This window comes from Nelumbo lutea, chromosome 5, assembly GCF_056320005.1.
Source record: "Nelumbo lutea isolate HS-2025 chromosome 5, American lotus-T2T, whole genome shotgun sequence".
Classification (NCBI taxonomy): domain Eukaryota; kingdom Viridiplantae; phylum Streptophyta; class Magnoliopsida; order Proteales; family Nelumbonaceae; genus Nelumbo; species Nelumbo lutea.
This window is the reverse complement of record NC_142688.1, coordinates 31242252-31265469: the sequence shown is the minus strand read 5'-3', so window position 1 is coordinate 31265469 and position 23218 is coordinate 31242252. Positions and strand designations below refer to the sequence as shown.

General features: G+C 36.9%; 1 protein-coding gene and 2 non-coding genes across 4 annotated transcripts; 2 read left to right on the top strand and 1 right to left on the bottom strand.

Annotated features, from left to right (window-relative positions):
* Positions 1-7874: 7874 nt before the first annotated feature.
* LOC148851440 (laccase-15-like) lies at positions 7875-11305 on the bottom strand. 2 transcript variants are annotated; one of them, XM_088944532.1, is made up of 6 exons: positions 11005-11305; positions 10646-10797; positions 10285-10529; positions 9726-9854; positions 8456-9406; positions 7875-8306 (listed from the first exon to the last, which is right to left on the bottom strand). In XM_088944532.1, exons 1-6 carry the CDS (start codon positions 11269-11271, stop codon positions 8176-8178), a joined length of 1875 nt encoding a protein of 624 aa, XP_088800658.1. In that variant the 5' UTR covers positions 11272-11305; the 3' UTR covers positions 7875-8175. The 2 variants fall into 2 exon arrangements, with proteins under 2 accessions (XP_088800658.1, XP_088800659.1); XM_088944533.1 differs by having other exon boundaries at positions 9726-9856; positions 10455-10529; positions 11005-11254.
* A 7959-nt stretch (positions 11306-19264) lies between these two features.
* On the top strand, positions 19265-19345 carry TRNAL-AAG (transfer RNA leucine (anticodon AAG)). The gene has a single exon. It is a non-coding gene; the product is annotated as a tRNA-Leu (tRNA).
* Positions 19346-22634: 3289 nt separating this feature from the next.
* Positions 22635-22715, top strand: TRNAL-AAG (transfer RNA leucine (anticodon AAG)). Its single transcript has one exon. It is a non-coding gene; the product is annotated as a tRNA-Leu (tRNA).
* The last annotated feature ends 503 nt before the right edge of the window (positions 22716-23218 follow it).

Sequence of the window (23218 nt, the reverse complement as noted above, 5' to 3'; positions counted from 1 at the left end):
AAGGGGCTACTTCCAAACAACCCACCCACCTTAGTCAAGAGAGGACTGGGATACATTGGCATATACCTTGGCGGGAAGCCAACTCGAGCCCTAGTTGACACAGGGGCCACTCACAATTTTATATCCATTGCGGAGGCCAAGAGACTTAATTTGGCCATCTCAAGAGAGCTAGGCTAGCTCAAAGTTGTTAACACAGGTGCAAAACCCATCGAAGGCATGGCTCGTCGAGTTGGACTGCGAGTCAACACCTGGAACTAGGAGATTGACCACTCTGTTGCACAATTGGATGACTTTGTTGTCGTCCTTGGTATGGACTTTCGAACCCAGGTGAAAGTTGCACTAGCGCCTCACCTTAACACCTTGCTGATCATGGATGAACAAAGACCTTGCATGGTTGACCTAATTACCATTGGTGATTTGAAGAAGAAGCATGCCTCACCCTTACAACTCCAACTTCCACCTCTACATCAAGGGACACCAAAGAGTTCGGCAGCAGCAACCACAATCGCCATAGCCAGAAGTGATCGTGACATCTCCTACAAGAAGATAGTGCCATTATCGCCATAATGCCAACAGAAGCCTCATCCGCAACAGAAGACGCCAGCGCCCTCAACCAACGGGCCCAAGAGAAGACCCAAGGCCAACTCCAACATTAGCCATACCTATTACCCTAGGAAGAGAGAGCCACCCATTTGCTCTAGGAGCCATTCCGACATTTGACCTCCATCTAACCCACATAGTAGTCCGGTGAGGAGAGAACCTTGGGGGACACCCCTCAATATCCAACACCCTTTTGACCAAAATTCATCTTTTGCACCAACCCCTACCTTAGCTAGTAGTGTAAACCAATCTAAGCCACGCATGACTTATCTCCAAGCCGCTACCCAATGACTTAACTTAGGACATTGCCATAGGTTTCACCATCATCATAACTGTCCTCAAACCTATTATCCAAGCACCTGCCTAGGCCTTGGAAGAGAAGAAGTTTGTGGAGCAGCAGAGGAACCTTCCTTCGCCAACATCGGACTCAACCCATAAGCTGAAGCTGGTCTTTAAGGACAAAGACTAAATTGAGTGGGGGAGACTGTCACAAGTGATAATTTTGCCGCGCCATCAAGTGTCTTCATTGCGCCCATGTCTCGCCAACTGAGTGTCATCTAGTGTGTCTTGTGTGGGGCAACTTGTGCACTTTGTATGGGGGGATTGCCGATGGCATTATTATAATTATATGGTATGAATTTTCAATATTTTCATGTAATCTTTTGTCAGAACGCCAAAAGCTTAAGCTAAACTTGGAGGGGAGGTAGGTAGTTGAGAGGTATCAAGATCATGTAAAGATTAAGCACGAGGTCCCCTCGACACAAAATTATGTACTTGTACTTGCCATCTATTATAATATCAAGTGGCTTTTTACTAATTTGTGTCATCTTTGTTGCTTTCTTAGACTTAATCGACCCACTCGAGTGCCGCAGGGGCCTTGCCGATTAGTCCCATGACATAGCGTTACCATCACTGTCCAATCCTTTAGCTACAATTACAAACTGGTGGGTAGTGAATAACAACACTTCCGATCTCTGCTGGTTACCCATCCACAAACCACAATAATTTATCCATGAATTAGTTCATCACGCAGTTGTCCCATCCCATAATGGTTGACCGTTGGAACTTGGAGCAGGGCTTTGTGGATTGTGTGAGTCTTGCACAGAAGTGGAACTGATCAAATGATGTTAGCGAGTAATTAATGTTTGAAGATAAACGGAATCTAAAGATATATTGTTAGCATTAATTGCACTAGCTATATTCATTGGAACTAGAAACTATATATAACGACAGGAAGGTGTTAAAGTTGTAGTCCTTCATCTCGCATTCTTCTTATTAAATATTTCCGTCCAGTTTCTTTAGTTATTCACAACTCTGATCTGAAGATTACCCAGTACCAGTTAGCAGAGAGAGCTAACTGGGAGACTGAGATATGTTTCACTTTCACAGTATTACAGGGCCTATAACATCAGCCATGACCATGAGCTGCAGTGGAGGAGCAGACTGCAGACGAGAGAGTATTGGACTACAGTTAATTAAAACATATTATATTGTAGTAGGTCCTTGGCATTTTCTTCGTTGTGGGGTGGGGTTACATCCAATCAGTGGCCCGCCCCCGGGGACCAGCTCTGCAAAGCCTGCGTGTAGCAGCTGGTGGCATGGTAGTCGGAAAAAGTGGCCTGGCCATATGTTGGTCGGTCGATCGTCGTGTAGTTGCGACATGTAAGGGGAGATAAGCAGGTGGCGTGAGGGGGTTTAAAGCATGACCCAGTCCCACCACCCAGCCAGAATGACCCCATAACCCTAACTTTAACTTGGAATCCGATGTTCCGTTTTCCGGCGGTAACATCTCCATCTCCGTGGACGACAGAGTGCCAAACCAAACTTGAATAAAGGTAACTGGGTCAGATTTCCAAGAAAGCACACAAAACGCTGAATGGGGAGATGCGCCCACCCCAGCAGAGCACCCCTGAACCTCTCTGGCGACACTGTGACCGTGACCCATATTCCCCTCCAGGCTCCAGAACCCATGCCATAAATGGATACAGAGATTCAAGTGCTGACTGTGCAGTGCCGATAGTCAAATCTCAAATCCTTTTGACCGTTGACGCCTCCATGCAATTTCAATTCATCTCTAACAGGCCAGGGCCCAGGGGGTGAGGGTAACGCCTAACGGAGTAACAGTTACAGACCGGAGGTCAAGAACATTTGTCCAATGCAGATGGAAGTGGGTCCCAGAACTTTTAACCGCGAAGTGGGTCCTCCCTACCTAAAGCTGTGTAAAAAGGCAGATTCCAAATGTGTGGACATTGGAGGGATTCAAAATATAAAGTAATAAGACTACTGACGACAAAAAAAATAATAAAAAATAAAAGAAAATCAGGGAGAAGAACAGTCCCCGTGAGGAGCAGATCTACTCCGAGCAGTGGGAATGCTATTTATGTCACCTGGTTGATTCTAGTCATCGTGGGTAGCCCTGGTCCTTCACTAATATTGGCTATTTATGACTCACTCCTTCCAGCGTTGCCTTGGTTAAAGGATTCGTTTTTGGTATGGAGTATGGACAAGTTTCGTTTCCGTACCTCACCTGTGACTCGTTGAAATTAGAGAGAGGTAGAGAGCTGAAAAAGCTAGATCAAGCTTTGGGACTTGGAATGATGATGATGTCTGGCGTCTCGTGTCGTCTCAACTCTCAACTCTACTTGCAACTTGTCAATACATAAATAATCCCCATTTCTAGGCTTTTCCAGCTGACATTTCGAATCTTCTTCGGATGGGATTTCACTTTCTCTCCTCAAAGTGTTCGGCCCTAGGCTCGTTAGAAGACATTTGGGGAACAGATTATCTACCATCGACACTGGAAATAAGAAAATTTTAGTCTACAAAAATGCTTGGCTGAGTTTCGATAGGAACGTTCTTGAGGGTTCTTGCCTTCTTGGGTGCAACTGCAACCCTGATTTATTTATCAGGAACGCGAAAATTGTTAAAACGCTTCTACAAACAATACCTTAGCTGTTTGTTTGGTCAATGACCGAAGGTCCGTCCGTCCATGCATGCATTGTGCTTTAGTTATTTGAGTTCACGCACATTTGTCTCACAGTGGTCGCACCATATTCCTGCAACTGCTCAATGACTGCATGAGCATGCTAGCAATCTAACCATACATGCAACAGATCGTATTATGGTGCTTAGAAAATCAGGGTGGTTTCCATGTTTTATTCATCTATTGCGAGGGCGCAAGAATTTGTACGACGTTCGACACAGCAAATTCCAATTCATGATTTTAAAAAATATGCCTGGCCGATTGTTGGTTATTTCTATCTCTCTGGTTTCATGTTCAACGGTTAAACCTCTTCTACTTTTCTCGAGATTGGTTCTTCTTAGCTTAGGCCCTTGGATTTATTTGAATGGGTCCTTGGATTTAATTGACTAATGATAATTATATTATAAATTAATGTGATAGTTTATGGTTTTAAAAATCTCATAAAATAATATAAAGGTAGTTTATGATTTTAAAAATGTTTATTAAAATATTCTATCAAGTTAATTAGAATGCTAACAATTAGGGCAAAATGATGGAATCTAGAAGTTCAAGGGGACCAGGTCTTTATGTTAAAACACAAAGTAAAGTATCACTACCCACTAGGTAGATACCTAAGGTAGTTTTTTTTTGTAATTTACCATTAATTCTGTTTTCGTAATTTTTGTTTGGATATATCACAACGGTTTTGATCGATCAAAACCCCTTCCGAATTTTGATGAATACAAATTTCTTGTTTACTACTTTCATTAAAATTTTCTTTTTATTTTCTTGTTGCAAAAAATTTATACTGTTTATTAGCTCTCTCTAATTCATCAACTAGGAATATAAAAGCATACATTAGAGTTGGTTGTAAGACATCTCTTATATTGAGGATGTACAGGTTTAAACTTTAAACTGCTGCAATAGGCTGGCTCTCCATATCAGTATTGTTCCCGAAAATATCGGGAACTGGTCACTTGACTAGTTTTGTTTTACTCTAAAACTGTTTTTTTTTTGGCCAAAACCGTTGATTTGGTCAGATAATAATTTTTGGCCATTTTTTTATTAAAACGGACCATTCATTCATACCAAATAATAGGACATACCATAACGATTTCCTGTCTGATCCAATTTTAAAAACCTTCTAATGGCCCCTGTATGCACTTTGTTATTAACCCCATCAACCTTTAATTCCTTTCATACCCTCGTAGGATTAAAGGTGGGTTACCTACCCAAAAAAAAAGTGGGATCAATAATTTATCATTCATCCAAGTAACAGAGAGTAAAACATTACTTTTTTAGACTATGCTGAAATCTCGCTAAACTGAATGGTTAGTTCAGCAATCTTAGCTATGTCAAACGACCCTTAGGTGGAACACCTGCCTTAGCTTTAATTTCAAGATTTATTTTCACCTTTTCCCAGCCTCTCCCCATATCCCACTCAACCAAATATATGCTAAAACCATTGATTGCTGATCTAATTTGCCATCTATTGGACTTGGGTGGATTCATATTTGGATTTTGTTAAAATTTAAATGGGCCTGGGCTGCCAGGCCCAATATAGTTTAAATTATTCAAATCAAATAACATCCTATCAAAACCGGGTGGTGGATGATTTTCTTTACTTGGGTTGGGTGGTCTCTATACTCTATCCAGGTAACCCTAGATTTCATTTTCTTAATACATAGATAAATGGGTAATAGATAATGACTCGCCATTAAGTTAAGGTTGGCAAATCTAGCAAGTTGCAGATGTGTTTGTAGTGTTAATAAAGAAGGAAGATATGGAGGTCTCTTCTGACTTCTGTCGGGGTTGGGGAGCACAACTTTCTGAAAAGAGCAGTGCGGCGGTGCCTGAACTCATCTGAATGAATGTGGCCGGAATGTGCTTTGGGTTCAAGCTGAACAACACAACCTAAAAGTATTGCTCATTTATTAATCATACCCTATTATAATATGTGGACGAGCACTTCTTCACAGGCCAAGGATGTAAGCACCGACTAATCCATGCTTTCGATTCATTTTGTCTTATTGACTTTATGACTTTGGTTTTTTAAAAGCAAAAATTAAAAGAAGAAGAAGAAGAAAAGATGGTCGGAGGAAAGGCAGAGTTTTAATTAATTCGTTAATTGTTTGAATGTCCTATGTATGTTTCATCAACGGTTTGCTTGATTATATATAAAGATGTTGACTACGTCAGTGTTTCATCGCCAACTGTTGCATTCCAGAATCTAAAAAGACAATGAATAGTATATTGTATTAAATGAACCAGTCACAGGCGAAAACAACAGTAAGGAGGAGAGTTCTGCGAACCAGTTCAATGATATAAAAGCTGGTTTTTTTCTGCTAGAGAATAAAACCTATTCGGGGGTCTTACTTATCAGTTTAAGCTTTTATAGTGGTTTCTTGAAATGATTTTAGAATTTGTTTGATCAAGTGGTCTAGTGTTGGATCGCTTGATGAATCATTCAACCAAAAAGCAAAAAGTTTAGGTTATTAGCATGGCGTTTGGAACTATGAGCACTTATTCAATAAATATTCACATAGGCACCATTGCCTATGTGAATTTGGTTTTTGTGCATATTTATCATTTGGGGAAATTATTTTTTGAAGCTTTCTTAAACGGTTAGACGTTTTTTCATTGTTATGCTGATGTGGTGACTAGTGGTGCTTATTTGTCATAAACAGTTGTAATTATTACCTTTCTTGTTTTGCAAGCAAACAAAATACAAAGTTGAATGAAAAAACGTAAACAGAACCAAATACAAAAACCTCCCCTAAAGTTTTTGACAATAACAAAAACTCCCTTCTAGTTTCATTTTAACAAAAATCTCCTTTAGACTTTCAAAGAAATCAACAAAAATCTCTCTTCCATCATTGACATACATGGAAAATGTTAGACCCATGCATGAATATTTTCAAATACCCATTTTACCCTTTTGTACAATAGTTTATAAACATTTTGTAAATTACCCTCCCTCTCTCTATTGATCCTCTCTCTAGGAGTCAAGTGATGCAACTTCTTCCACACTTTGATCCATTCTTTCCCCTGTTTCAAAAGCTATGCCCATTCTTTCCCCTATAAATTACCGGAGATTTCATAACATCAAGGGAGATGGGGCATTTGAAAGCAGAGAGAGAGAGAGATGTAGAAGTGGGGAACCGGGGAGTGTGGCTTTTGAAGATGGGGGAGAGAACGAGTCAAAGTGTAAAGAAATAGCGTCACTTGACTCCTATAGAGAAATTACAAAAGGGTAAAATGGGTATTGAAAATATTGATGCAAAGGTCTAACGTTTTCCATCTGTGTTAATAACGGAATGGAGGTTTTTGTTGATTTCTTTAAAAGTACAGGAGAGGTTTTGGTTAAAGTGAAACTAAAGGAGAGATTTTTATGATTGTCATAAACTTTAGGAGCGGTTTTTGTATGTTATCCTAAATTTTATTCTCTTAACATTTTCACACACTTTTTGTATTATTCTTGTTATACTGAACAGGTCAGTGCTTTTTTTTTTTTTTTTTTTGATAAGTAACAGGTCAGTGTGAGGAACTGAGGATGTATCTATCATCAACTGAACATTCTGGTGTGTCACCATGAAAATAGTATTTGGTCGAAATTTGTGTTTTGGTCTGTTCAAAGCCCACAAGTAGAGGCCCAAAACCTAAAATTAAACATGCATAGATTGACAAATATTTAAACAAACCGAGATTAAATGTATCTCAACCTTAAGCTAAACTACTCTAGTCTAAGGCTTGGGCTAAGTTTGTGAGCCACAATTCAGGATTTTTCTCGCAGGGATTGTCTCTTCGAGGGCAACTTGGATCTTGTGGTTTATATTTATGCAGTTCAGGTGAAGTTAAATAAGGGGTTCAAATGGATTGGATCATGATTCAATCCAATTCAAAGTTCGATATTGTATTTTTGGATTTGGATAGTCTCATTTTGGATCGGAGAAAAGATTCGATTTGATATATATTATTTATTTATTTATAAATATATTATTTATATTATATTTTTATAAAATTTTTATATTATTTATCTTTTTATAAAAAACATGTATATATATGATGAAAATAGTTGAAAATATATTTGTAGTTTTTGTTTTTTTTTTATTTAAATTGTTATATTTTATTTTTTAACAATTTATTATTATTTTTTAAGAAATCAAATTGAATTGGATTGGATCCAAAAATCCAATTTCTTTGTTATATTCGAATTCAGATCCATGTTTATCAGGTCCTATCAGATTCAGATATACCCTTATTTGAATCCGATTGGATGTACTTGCTTCCCTAAGTAAAACAAAACATAAAATGAAAGGGGAAACCAGAATTTGCATTGTTTTCACTTGTACTTTCATGCATTTGTATTATTACAAATGAAATTACACTACAAACAACGAGGCCATAAGTGTAAAATTCATCCAAACATGTTCATTTGGATCTATGTAGAATGAGATGCTTTTTTTATGCGGTTATTAAAAGGAATGGGCCAATGTCGCCCAAACCACAGGCCCAAGTGCAAAAAGGATGTATGTAGTATTCTGTAAACTCAGATCCAAAAGAACCCAACAAACGAAGGAGATCTGGAGATGTCCCAAGAAATTGCAAAGGAATCAACAAGGAGGCATATCTGGAGGAGGACGCAACATACGTTCTTCTTCCTGTGCACCGTTTCTCACTATGAACACAGCGTTCATACCCCAAATAAGATGACGATCCAAATGGCAATGCATGAACCATACCCCTGAAAGTCGAAACACAACAGCCCATCAATGATCAAACTCAGTGCCAATGACCTCTGCTTCTCTCTCTCTCTCTCTCTCTCTCTCTCTCTCTCTCTCTCTTAAACTAAAATTCAAATAAAATGGTGGGCTGTAGAGAATAAAAGCCTACCTGGATTGTCGGCCTGGAATCGAATGGCAGCCCATCCATTCTTGGGCACTAAAATGGTGTTGTGTTCTGAAGGATCCACAAGGTTATATCTCTTGGGGTCCATATGTTTGTCAAAATTTCCAAAACCCCATCCAACCATATAGAAGCTATATCCGTGTAGATGCATTGGATGGTCTTCTCCTGCAACCAGGTTAGTCCCTTGAAACACAAGTTCTACTGTGGAGTTGAAGTCCAGTACCTTCACCTCAGTACCCAATTTTGGTGTCCGTAGATTCTGCGGCAAGGAATCGGCCGTGAAATTGAACAGAAACGGCGGCCGACTCGGAAAATTTGTTCCATAAACCCTTGTGATCCGATTGTAGTAAGCTTCTAGTATGTCAATTGATGGGTTCACAAAACTTATGTTGTTCATGCTAGCAGACAGTCGTGTCCCATTGGGGCCGATGCACGAGGTGTTCGAGCATGGAAGTGTGTTAATGGAAATGGTTGTGACAATGCGAGTGTCTACAGCTAATGGGACATCAATCTGATGTTCTTCATTTGCCAAGCTTCTAAGGGCGCCTGTGAAGTTGACTGCAGCATTTGCGTCATTGTAATAAGGGAGAACAGGTAGAGATGGGGGCGACCCAGATGCATTGTAATTGCCTGATGAGTACTGGATTATTGCTGTGGTCGTTGTGTTATCGAAGCTAACACCTTGGCCAGTTGAATAAGTTCTGGCAGCTATATAATACTGATTTGGAGGTTGATCAGCTTGTAATAAGACGTCGAAGGTCTGGCCTGGGCTAATCAGAATGTAGTCTCTTGTTAATGGCTTAGTGTAGCTCGCATCTGTTCCCACTACTGTTAGGCTATGTTGTGCAATGGAGAAGAAGAGAATGTCGTTCATTGCTGCACTGATTACTCGGAGTAGATACGTCTTGCCTTGCTCAACCAGAATTCTAAATGTTTCTATAAAGAAGGAAAACTGTAAGAATTATACAACATCTACAAACTACAAAGAAGTTGTAGTGGGCCCATTCTTATGGGCTGGCTCATCTCTATTAGTGCCCAAGTGCATAGCATGACTTTGGGCCCAAATATGATACAAATCCATTTATGGTGAGATTCACACCCACTTTTAAATAATAAACAAATAAATATATCTTCCAATTCCAATTGTAAATAAATAAGCAAATAAAAAGAGGTAAATAATAGTATTGGGCTGGGTCATGGATTTGACAAAAGTCGGATCCCTTGAATGAAGTTGGCGGAATTAAAGCTTTTCTACCTGGTGCTGAGCATGGAAACAGATCGCCTGGTTGTCCATTTATGGTGAGAGCGTCAGAGGCATTGGGTTGACCTCCCGTTTTTCTGGCTTCCTGAAGCACCTCCATCACATCTGCCTTCCACCACTCTCCTGCATCACCATTAAACCCAACATTTGAGATGTTTGTGCTTTCATTCCAAGGTTGATTAGGTCGATTGAGTTTACAGGAATCTCTAAGTATATGGCAGCTTAGGTGGCCTCCATTGAAAAAGAAAGCAATTTCATTTAGGAGTGGATTCAGAGACAAGCCGAGCTGAATACTTGGTTATTCAAACTCAATTCGTCAATAAATTAAGAGGCTCAATCTTGATTCAAGCTAAAGATTTGAGTTTGAATTCAGCTCGACCCAAATCTCATAAGTCTGAGCTCAATTTCATTTTGTGCATTACTTGATCAAATAGTCGGAAACCGAGGTGGGTAGCCTTGAAATGAAGAGATTAATTGGTGGAACTTCCCTACAAATGAGCCAAACGGGTGACTAGAATAATATCAATACAGATATATAGTAGTCGGTACACGCCTAGAATGATGAGTTGTTCGGAAGAAGGTTTGGGGAAAGGATAAGTAGTTCCATGTTTGGGATAAATGACGATGGCCCCGTGGACTGTGGCTCGATTCCAGTCGTTATGGGCGTGCCACCACAGTGTCCCTTCTTCTTTTGAAAATATAATCTTGTAGCTAAACTTTCCTCCGGCTTGAATGGGGCACTGTGTCACATATTCAGGCCCGTCTGACCATGGATTCCTCGGCTGCCTCACTCCATGCCTGCAAATCAACCTCCCTTTCTGTCATCTGTTATCTGTTATCTGTACGAGAGAGAGAGAGAGAGAGAGAGAACAACATAGATGTAGATGCATGAAGAAGTTGTCTGGAGCTCCTACCAATGAAGGGTGATATTATAGTTTCCCTTGTTATAGACGTCGACAATCACGGTTTCTCCTTTATGAATATGTATAGTCGGCCCTGGAAATTTTCCATTTACAGTCAAGATGTTCTTCGTGCTGCACAGCCTTATGTACTGGGCTTCTTTAACCTACGTTAAAATCTTATGATGAATATCATCCATAGATATATACATAAATTCACAAGTAGTCTGTGTTGTTTATATCATGGCAGATTGATGATTTCTCAAGCATCAACTTGTGCAAGGAATATACAATAACACTTGCCTGCATTTTGTCGAAGCACTCTTCCATCTAATTACAGAGTAGTTGGTAGTATGTAATGATAATTAACTTACCACAAATCTATGACGAACCGAAGCTCTGCAACTTAGGAGGCCATTTAACAGAAGGAACCCTAGAAGAAATTGATGCAACCCCAGAAGCTGCTTCCTCCTTGGCCACATTTTGTTGGTAGATAGAAAATCCTTATTCGTTCCAGACTCTTGTACAAGGGATTTTGTGCTTTTATGTATATAGAGAGAGTTAATGAAGGTCTGTATCTGAATTTCAAGCATACAAAATCTGATAATTAGGTGAAGCTGATAGGTTGTTGGGCTTGTCATTTTCTATTTAATGTAATAACTTTTCTTCCCTATTGTGATGGATTCTCTACCATCCATTACATATGTATGTATATTGTGAATAGAAAGTAATTGTCTTAATCATCAACCAATTGGAATGAAAGATTCAGGCTTGTGAGTTGTGAACCAAGTTATCTGTTTTGTTGCACACAAACACAAGATGGCTTTAAGGTTACTCTCTTTTGTCAATGATGCCCATCACCATCAAGCCAGACCTCCAAGACAGAATGGTATTGGCCAAATCACATAATACCATCCAAATTAAATTGAATGAAATGATTAATACTGTTTTGATTGAATGATGATGCATGCTTTTGTCGATCGTTACGAATAAATTATTTATGAGCCAGGCTTGATATATCTATTTCCAGACAACAGACCATATGATTCTCTTTTTTTATGAGCTCAATTAATTTGTATAAGAGCCAAATGGTGATTGCAATTTGCAAGTTTTGAGTCCTGATTGGCTCAACTATTGACATTGTTAGTACCATTGGTGTTTCAACCTATAATACTAATGCTTTGAGTTTGAGTTAAACACCGTTAATTCTTTAAAGTTTAAACACAATCACCGCTTTTTGTATTTGAATCCTGTTTGGTGAGAAATACCCTATGGCTTATGTTTCAAGTGGAAACATTTTATGATTGTTTTAACTCAAAACAGTCTCAACCAAAGAGATATCTATAAACTCAAAAATCCTCTTTATAATTTTATAATTTGATGTTAAAAACTAAGTATGTATTTGAAAAGCTTCACTTTTGGAAGTAAAAGAAAGAAATCATTAGAGATGCAACTCGGATGTGCTCGGGTTGAGATTTGTCAAATGGGCTTGGCCTGAAAGTCCAGAACCAACACTGTAAATTCTTATCGGAGAATGACAGTTCAACCCAGGGTCAGAATTTTTAGGCTGAAAGTACAGTTGGGGTGGGTGCCAACTCAAAATTGATGCCAATTCATAGACGGCATTGGTGTATAAAATTGAAAGTTTTGACATTTTGAATGTTTATAATAGAATTCAGAAATCTACGTCAGGCCTATCCCTACTTTTCCGTAAATTCTCCAACTCGGATACCCAACTCGTACCCTAAGACTCAAGTATGATTTCTTTTCCCTTCATCTTTTGTTTTTCAGTTAATCAGTTGATCCTATGAAATTCCCCTCACGAATCGATCCAATGTAGCAACCTACCATAAGGAATGAGTTTTTTATTTATTTGATATCAACCTCCTTAAAATAAATGCAATCCCCCAGACCCTTTATATTAATATAGCTCTAGCCAGCTACTTGATAAGACTCAAGGGGCCCCTTTTATTGAAAACTAGAGACTAATTTGATTCTTATGTCCTCTGCTTCAATTGTTTTTCAGGCATCAAATCTCTTTAATTTATTTATTTTGTTTCCATGCTGACACAACATGTATATGAAAATGATGCGAAATGCCCCACTAATTTATTATTTTCTATAATAATATGAAACCTGCAATTTCGGATGGTCTAAAATGTTTCAATGTAATCCTGCAATTTAGGGGTTTTTCTGTTATTTTTATTTTCATCGAACATGCTCAGATTGCAAGAAATGGACACAAAGAGAACAAAGTTTTCGTTGTAGAAGGGGCCAAAACATAGATCAAATGTTTCAGTCTTAAAATTTTTCATATTAATTTTACAAAGAATTAATTGTTCATTAAATCATAGACATGTTTTTACATATCAAGTCTTGCTGAAGCTCCAATATTTTCTTTAGGGCCATTTGATAATGACTGAAGTTTCTGAACTGAACAACTTATTGTTTTGTCTTTTAGTATATAAAATATTTAAATAATAAAGTATTAAATGATATAGTAATCCAGGGCTGTTTATCAAATTTATGAAACCAACCAATCTGACCCGAGTTTGTCGGTTTTCTAATTATTTTGGTAGGTTTCGGTTTAATTTTTATGTTAACCTGAGATGTAAAGTCGGTTTTGGTTTGATCATTTGTGAATCGAGTAAAGCCGAATCGATTCAATTATAGATATATATTAATATTTTATATTTTTAATATAGAAAAGTGAGAAAATTCTCATATTTTCTAGTTTAAAATATTTTATATTATAATTTTTATTTATTAAATTTACCTTCTAAATTTAAAAATTTTCAACCAACCAATCAAACAAAAAACCGATCCAAATCAATACAACCCAAATTGACCAATTTTTACAATTAGTCGGTCAATTTTGGGTGACTAACTTCCTAACCCGATCAAGTTGGTTCAATTGGCCAAATAACTTAGAACATAAAACAAAACCGAACTAACCCATACCCAATTTCAGCTTCAACCATTAAAGAGCATACAACCTCTTCAAAACTTATTCATTAAAAGACAAAATAGTAAACTTTTCAGTTCAACTACACTTCAGATGGGAGTCCATATTTCCTGCACATCCTATCTCTCACCCATTAATCCCCATCTAAAAAAACCTAAAAACCGGTTAGTGCTCTCACAAGTCATAATCTTTGAAAAGAAATTTTTATTTACATTAAATCTATCCATTAGTTGTGTTACCTTGGGGTTCTCCATCAAACCTCTACGTTATCTCCGTATCCAATTCGATTACTTGCTCGATTTGCTTCTTAGTGTCTTGCATCCAAAGAATCGAATGATGGGCCCTGCGGTTCAGGGCCTTGAATTGACAAATAATAAAACAAAAGAATCTTGCAAATGTTTGCTGAAAATCATGAGGTCATATTATCACCAAAGGCAGGACAACCGGTTCCATATTAGTAAGGAACCTGTGAGGGCCGGCAATGAACTGTTCGATTTTTACCAAATTTCTGGATTTTTGTCCTTCTAAGGGATTTCGGATTAATTGGAGACGAAAACATGTAAATCTACGTCAGTATTCACTGTGGATCCCATTTGGGCCTCATACTGTACTGATTACTGGTGTATTCACTCGTAATAAATAGCCTAACTCGGTCTGCATAATTTTGTCTCCAGTTCACCTGGATTGTTCCACGGAGGATTTGATATTTTGAAATGAAATTTGGCCTTTTCAATGAGAAAAAAAAAAAAAAAAGGAATTCACATCTGCCCTCAGAGGGCACGCCACAAGTGCCCCACAGTACATCCCAACTGTGTACTGGGAACATCTCCGGTATTTTCATTGGGAGAGATGCTATAAATACACAGTTGGAATGTGCTGTGAAACATTTATGAGGGGCAGATGCTAACTCAAAAAAAGGAGGCCCATCTATAAACTACAAGGATAGGAATCTACTACCAATAGAACTTTTCCAACACTGTCCCAATGAGTCACTGCCATTGCACATTGGGAACATCCTCTTTGTCATTCATGAAGAGATACTCCCAATGTGTCACTGTAATGGCTTGTTCAGACAGTGTTGATAATTGGTCACGAATCTGAGGTCTTCAAAGGTCAAAAGTTGCATAAGTAGGATTTAATTTCTAAATCGATTGAAATAGGAAATGAGTGCGTCTACTCTTAATTTCTGAGACAGAAAAAAGACCATGATGGTGTTTGGTATGGTTTCCATTTCTTTGATAAATGGTGCTAGTTCATTGCCATGTAGGAGTTTATACCAAAATGTTATTTGGTAAGCCTATTTATCCGATAAATGTTTATCTCGGTTTATGTGCAAGTTAACCGTTTGAGGAAGCTTCATTTTAACATTTCTCCCAACAACAAGATGTTTATTTACTATTCTGCTTATGTGGCGTCTAGCTGTCAACAAACAAATAGGCCGAATTGTTTTTGCCTCCAGGTCGTAGGTCACTAGTTCGATCGGTCTGGTAGAACGGTTCAGACTATGCTATATATATATATATGTGTGTGTGTGTGTGTGTGTGTGTGTGTGTGTATAATGTAGAAATATGTTTTAGATATGTTATATATATTATTTTATATTTATTATATGTTGTTAAATTTTTATTTATAAAAAATATTAAAAATTGTAATTTGAGACCAAAAAATGTATTTTTTCGCAAAAATATCGGGACAAGGCACCTACAGTTCCTTGGGATGCATAAATCTCAAAACGTTACCTAAAACAAAGCAAAAAAAAAAAAAAAAAACCAATCAAGCATCGAAGTGCAAAGTTATAGCCTCTAAAAGTTTGCATGTATTCAATGTGCAACCTGTGATCCGGTCATCAGATCTAATGGGTTCATAGTCGAACCATTTAAATTGAACAATTCTTAACCAAGTCAACAATTTTTGACCATCTAATAGGTCTTAACTGAACCAAACATGAAATCTTGACCGGGTGACAATTCGGTTAAATCTATCCATATGGTAGGGCATTATAAATAAATTCAAGGAAACAAAATCTTCATCATAAAGGGGCAAAAATATAGATCAAGTATTTTAGGCTGATAAATTTACTATTTCACTTCACAAAAAAAATAATTGTTGATAATGTCATATGTATGCCTCCTGAAACTTCAATATTTTCTTAATGTGCATGACCTAATACCTGGGATGGTCACTCTTTTTTGTTTATCTTTTGAATGGCTACACAATGGGGTGGGGATAGAGGGTAATCCATCCCCCAATCCATAACCCCCTAACTCAGGTGCAAGCAAGATTTGATCTCGAGTCTTCACTACGATTAGATGAGACCTTGGCACCTTGTTGGCCATTTCTTGTTAAATGTGAAAAAACACTTTGTGAAAAGTGAACCAATTAAAAATAACCAAACTTTAACATAATATGCAATCAATCAATATTAATGAATGCATTGTACTTTACTCTTAAAAAAACTAAAAACTGAATATTGCTTAATTTTGTTAAGAATTTCTTATGTCATTATTTTTCGCCATTAGTTGTCTTTTTGGTCTTAAGGAATGGCAACGGGGCAGGGCAGGGATGGAGAGTCCCATCCCTGCAAAAATCCCTATCCCCATCCCTGTTCCCGTCCCTCCTGGTAGGGACAAGGTTATCCCCATCTCCGTCGCCACAGGGATTCTCACTCCCCATGATTTTTTTATGATGTTAATCATTTTGATTTTATTTTTTATCATTAAAAAACTAAAAATAAAATACTTAAAATTTACAATCATGTTAGAAAAAGATCCAAATATATTCAATCATATTTTTTTTAAATACTAATATACATACATACATACATATAAGCAGTCATGGATCCTATGAGGTGGGGATCGAGAACCCCTCAAGATAGAGAGTACTCTCTCCATCTCCACCCCATCCCTGTGATGGGAAAATCATCCCCATCCCTAAGCGGGTCCATGTGAGGACTAGAAAAAGGGGAAAAATTATCATCCATATTTAGCCTCTTGTTGTGATTTAGGATTGAGACCCCAACAAAACATATGGATACTGTTTGTATTCAAAGAAACAAATGGTGGGCCCTGTGGTTCAGCCGTTCGGGGCGTTGAAGCATGATAAGAAGAAATATCTATATTGGAGCTGTTTGCAAACAATCATCATGAGGTCATACATCATGAAAAGAAAGAAGGATAACCCATTTGATACAATAGAATACTTCATCTTCATCTTGTTAATTGTGAGGACTGGCATTTTTAACAAATTTCTTGATTTTGGGCCTTCAAACGAGCAAATAAAGGTAGACCATCTATAGACTACATGGTTCTGAAAAGTCAGAAGTTTGTGCAAGTACCAAAGTTCCATTCGGTTCATAGTTGAAATTGGAACCTAAATCCAAATTGAAATCCCTTACAATCAAAATTGGAATGATCTATTTACATAGTTTATTTGGTTCAAACAGTAAATACAATGGAAACTAAAATCAACTATATTAGAATTTTATTCTCAAAAAGGGGAAAGGGGATGAGGGGAATGTCATTCCATCAAGAATAAGAATGGAATCTCAAATCCATCCAACCAAACAGATGGAATTGAAATGATCCGTTCCAATTCTAATTCCAAATTATTCCTACAAACCAAACGGACCCTAAATAGTATTCACGTTTTGAACCAATAAAACCCATTGTCCTTGGGAGTGTTTAAACCACTCTTTTCAAAACTAGACCGGACCAGACGGTCGGACCGGAAAAACTGGGAACCGGTCACTTGACCGGTTCCGTTTTCCTCCAAAACCACTTTTTCCCCCAAAACCGTTGATTTTGGTCAACAAACTACTAAACCGGCATGTTAATTGTTCGAACCGTGCTCAAATATAGACTTGGGTATGTTAGGTAACTCAAATCACTGTGCCCAAATTTTACATATTTGGTAAATCAAACCGTGCATTTCCGTTAAATCACTGTGCCCAAATTTTACATGTTTTATATTTAGAGGATTAATTTTAATGTAAATGCATTACCCAAAAAAAAAAATGTGAATGGTTTGAATCTATAATGGTAGACATGTGAATTTTTAAGCCAAAGAACTCAAGAAGTTATTATATGCTTCCATAGGTTTTGGGCCTAAATTAATGTAGACATGATCTATGGCCCAAGGATTCCAATGTATCAGGTCTAATTAGGCTCATGTCCTATTATAATAGTGTAGATCTTTTGGCAAAACTGCTAATTCTTACATAATATATAACATGTTCAAGAGTTTTTTTTTTGTGTTTTTTTTTTTTTTACACATGTTCAAGATTTAACGTAACTGACATTCAACTTACATGGAATTGGTTAGTAAAGTGAACCGAGATGGTAACCCTAATTCTAGGCCATAAAAAAAAAATCTAGGGAGAAAGTGGGTTTCTTTTCGGTTTTCACTTACATATTTGAGTGCTATTTCACTCTTGTAAAATCAACACTTTGGAATTGCAAACTACAAAACCTGCAAGTTTACTCCAACTTCATTTCAAGGGAGAAAAGGAAGAGAAACAATTTCCTATCCCTTTCTACTTTACACTGGGGCCCGTTTGCTTTTCGTTAAGTTACCCAGGTAAGTGTTTCTCAGGAAAGACTTACTTGAGTAAATGTATTTACCCATGTTCTTTTATTTCCCATGTAAATAAGGCAATGACCATTTTAGCCATAAAAATCCATTATTAAATGGGGCATTTTTGTCTCATTCAAGTGTTAGCAACTTTCTCCCCAAGTGGAAAAGTTATTTATCCACCTAGAAGATGGGGAAAATAAATTTTCCTTAGTTCCTACATAAATCTAAAAAAAAAAAATGAGATTCTTGGTTTAATCCCATTGACCATCTCCCCCCCCCCCCTCTCAAAATCCAGAAAAAGAACACCCCTTGGATTCAAGAGTTTAAGAGAAATTAAACCATCATGAAAGGCCTTTCTTAGATAATTTTTTTTCACAACATCACAATTGGTCAAACATGAAGCCCATAGTGGAAAATCTACATCAATTTTTCAAGAAGTACGAAAAATACACCACTAATCCTTGTCTTAATCAAATTTGATCATTGATCAAAGATTGCTTATGTGATTGAGCAAAATCAAAGAGAGTTTCATCTATTATTTTTTTTTCATTACAACAATTCATTTTTGTAATTTATCTTCATATTTTGTATTAATCTAATACACAAATTTATCATTGGAGAACCCAAAATTTCCCTCCAATTTAAGGGCACCCATACAGACCTTAACTTTAATGCAATTTTTATGGTACATCACTCTTATTGTGGCTGATATAGGATGGGTAATAACTGCAGAAATCTAGTGGAATAGTTTCGGAAGCATTTGTTTCATTTATTTATATATATATATATAGATGATGGGCAAACCAGACAAACGAACATCAAGGTCCATCTTCCTTTGGCTGGGCTTGGATTACAAGAAATAATGAGAGCATCCCATATATGGTATTGGAGGATTGAACTCGTTTTCATGTATTGCGTATTTGCATTTGGCCCAGTCCATTAGAGGATTGAACTTGTTTTGGCCCAGTCCATCCTGTAGAGCATCCCACGTATTGCATATTTGCATATTTGATTTAGTGCATTTCATGTATAAATAAATTGGAACATACAATGACAAAGATTTAATATAAGATTATGCAGTTTACTCTGTCAATAAAGTTGGGATGGCCGAGTTGGTCTAAGGCGCCAGATTAAGGTTCTGGTCCGAAAGGGCGTGGGTTCAAATCCCACTCTCAACAAGGCATTTTTATTTTCCACCCTACTGAATGGTATTTTGTTTATCTGTTATGTTGATTGTAGAGCCATGAACCTCCCCCCATCTAAAGCTTTTTATTTCTAGGTGAATATCAGTGTAAAAGCCTCTAGTCCTCGATAACTGAGACCATTTTCACCCCTCTTATTGTTGTGGTTAGACCTTAAGGCATTATAGGTAAGGTTTCCTGAACCCGATAATATTGGGTTATTGGTTATCTAGGCACTTAATTAATAGTTTATTAATCAGTTCACTGCATTTAGAAATTCCTTGACTGATCTAACTCCAACTCATACAAAATGTAAAACTTAACTAATTTGGTATGGAAAACTAATTACCTCATGAGAACCCACCGGAAAGTAGCTGCTAAGGCTGAGTTTGAAGGAGTACAAATGCAAATATGTAAGAGTGAAAAATTTTATATTTTGTAGTATTTTATATGTATTTATGCTGTACATATTTGTATTTGTACTGCTTTGGAAGGAGTACAAATACAAATATATAGTGTAAAACCTTATGTTTTGTATTATTTTGTATGTATTTATACTTTACATATTTATACTATTGAATAACCTCGTATTAAGTACGGGGAATCATAATATTAAATTTGCATTATGAAATTAATAATGTTAAAATTTTAGGAAATATTTATTTCTAAAAATAGTTTTTCAATAATTATTAGAATATGGATAGTTTTCTTTTGTTATGATATGTATAGGGTTAATGATTAACTGAGATTGATAGAATGTAAGTAGAAGTGGTTGTGGATAATCAGTTTGCATTTTCTACATCTTTTTTAAATAGATTGAAAATGGTGGTAATGAATTGTGGCTTTAACAACAAATTCTAAAAAAGTGTCACGTGTCTAGCTTTCCAGAAAAATGAGAAGGCCACGTGCTTGAATGGTGGGGAGCTGTAGCCTGTTAGTGGATTGTGCGCTTTAACAACAAATTCTTAGAAAATGCCATGTATCTGAATTTGAAAAATCCACATATCTGAATGATGGAAACTGTAGCTTAAAAACCTTCCAAACTGAGCCTGACTAACAACTTATAGAAGGCACAAATTGTGTCTTGAACCGGTGTGACTAGGGGTGCTCATAAAACCCCCAAAAAAGATTGGAACTGAAAAAATCGAATAAAAAAATCCAGTTAACTGAATCAATTAGTTCAGTACTACAAATCAATTTATAATAATTTATTTTATAATATATTATATATACATATTTATTTATAAAATATATACTATAAATATAAAAGACCAAAAAAACAAATCGCCAAAACTGGTCCGATTAATCAGTTGATTTGTTACGGTTTTGGTTTGGGGATTTTCAAAAACCAATGACACCGATTTGGTTTTATGAAACACTCCAAGGTTCGGTTAACCAAAGCGTAGGTGTGACCCATTAAGCTTTGATGGTACGTTTTCATCGGCCGAACGATCCAACTGACTGGTTAGCGGGTAAAACCGTGACCCATTGAGCATTTCGGCTTTTATCCTATCCCAGACTGACTACATTGGTACAAACAACAATCACCTTCACCTGTAGACAGTAGTAGTATGCAAACGGCCCAACACGGATATTGAATGCATGCGTAGCGGTGTTAACGCTAACCTCTGCTAGACACTAGTATTAGGGCATCCAACAAAATGGGCCTGTGATTGTTGATAGAAAATCCTTTCAAATGGGCCTATCATTAGGGCATAAAACCCAAATCCCAAATGGCCCAACCCACTAGGTTCGACCCTACTATTACCAGTACCAGTAATAAAACACAGTGAATTAATGAGAAGAACAAGTTAAGAATGTGTTTGAATTATTTGGAATATTCGCAGGAAATAGGGTTGTGGTGGTCCTCCATCCTGTTACATCTTGACTTGGAAGTAAAGGGGGGATATGCCTGTATTATACGCTTCCTCCCCTTGGCCCATTACCACCATTGATGAAAATTAAAGATTAGACAGGATGCTTGCTGGCTCTCTTTTTTCTTAACCATAACGAAATCTATTCTGCTATATACACTTTCTCTCTCTACAGTTATTGGTGCTTAGCTTACTTTGGAAAAAATAAAAACACAAATTTGTAGAGTGCAAAACCTTATATTTTGTATTATTTTCTGTGTTAGGACTGTATATATTTGTTTTTGAACTCCTTCCAAACTCAGCCTTATATATTGTTTAATCAAGGTAGAATTTTCGATCTCTCTGATTTGCAGGCTTTTTGACTGGATCTATTAAGCACAATATAGTAACCACGTTCAATGGGCACTTGATAAATATTATGAAATCGGTTAAAAATAGGTTTTAATATTTTTCAATGGTATATTGATCGCCACTTGCAATCAATACAATTGTACTGTTTTGACACTCCTACTACAAGCATCTATTCCATGCATTTGGTGATAGAAAATTGGAAAACCCAACAAGCTATGATACTAAGGCTCCCTTTGTTTGCTGATATTTGGTTGGAGGTAAGTTGGCATAATGTTCTGTCTCTATCTCCCTCCTCTTTCATGCTAGAACCTCACTTACCAGGGAGAGTGAAATCTAGGAAAACAGATAGGGGCTTAAAATTTTGTTAGTTTCATGGTTGTGCATGGTTTTGGAATAGTTCCCTTCACAATTTGTTGCGTCTCCTTTTATTTATTTAAATTTCTCTTTTCGCTTGCAGAAAGAAACTGAAGCTAATAATGTATAAAATAATAGAATATCATTGTTTTATACTTTTGTTCATATAATATATGTTATAGTTAGGCACAATGGCGACACCTTTATGCTGTGTTTGATTGCAATGCAATTTTTTATTTGCATTAACACAAATGCTTCCAAAGAGGTTTCTCGCCAATGAATTAACGATGAAGGTAGAATGATCAATCAACAGTTACAATTTCGTGTTTTCTTAGGGAAGAATTGAAAGCAACTTGACATAAACAGCTCATTAGAGAGCTATCAGTCGTACTGATCAACACTTGCACGAAAAAGGCTTCTGCTAGTCATTTCGTCTGAAAGTGAACAGAAGAATCATTAATTACTAACATAAATCAACAATCATCATCTATTGATGCTGCACCAAGAAAACAGTAGTGGACTAGTGAGTATGTTAGGATACGCAACTCGGAGTAGAAGCAACTGATTTTCCTTGAGACAATTGCACTCATCCCCTGAAGGGATATCTATGGCTTTGTCTAGGGATATTGTATGGATTTGACGATTCTTCTGTGTTAAACAACTGCAATACCAATTGTAGAAATAATTGAAAACAATTCGCCCAATAAGTTGAGATGGCCGAGTTGGTCTAAGGCGTCAGATTAAGGTTCTGATCCGAAAGGGCGTGGGTTCAAATCCCATTCTCAACAAGGCATTTTTAAAGATTGATTAAAGGTATTTTCTTTTTATTTTTTTTGGACTTCCAACACACCAAGATGGAAAAAAAAAAAAAAAAAAAAAACTCATACACCTTATCTTAAATTGAAACCTTATACACCTTAAATGTCTGCTTTCAAAGATTAAGCATGCATTCCTCAGTTGGTTTGAGTAAAGATTTAGATGATTGAACTACTAGGTGGTTCAATTTTATTTTTTTTATACTTTAGGATTCGAAATCCATTTAAACTTGGTCACCATATGACCCATAGAATAAGCTTTTATTGGGAATGGCCATTCTCTCCAATGGAAGAATGCCATTCCCCCATTTGTTTGGTTTAGATCGGAATCAGAATCGAAATTTAAATTAGTTGAAATGGAATTCTCATGCCCAAGGGAGGGAGAGGAAATGGCAATTCTTTCAAATAGAGGAATGCCATTCCACTGGGAAAAGAATTGGATTTTGATTTCATCCAATCAAATAGTTTAAATAATT

What these genes read in the sequence shown, in the direction of transcription:
- LOC148851440 (XM_088944532.1), bottom strand. Translation starts at nt 11,271, where the DNA reads ATGACAAGCCCAACAACCTATCAGCTTCACCTAATTATCAGATTTTGT. An exon ending in CGGTTCGTCATAGATTTGTG is followed by an intron (nt 10,798 to 11,004) that starts GTAAGTTAATTA and finishes ATTTTAACGTAG; the next exon opens with GTTAAAGAAGCCCAGTACAT. An exon ending in ATTCCAGGCCGACAATCCAG is followed by an intron (nt 8,307 to 8,455) that starts GTAGGCTTTTAT and finishes TTCGACTTTCAG; the next exon opens with GGGTATGGTTCATGCATTGC.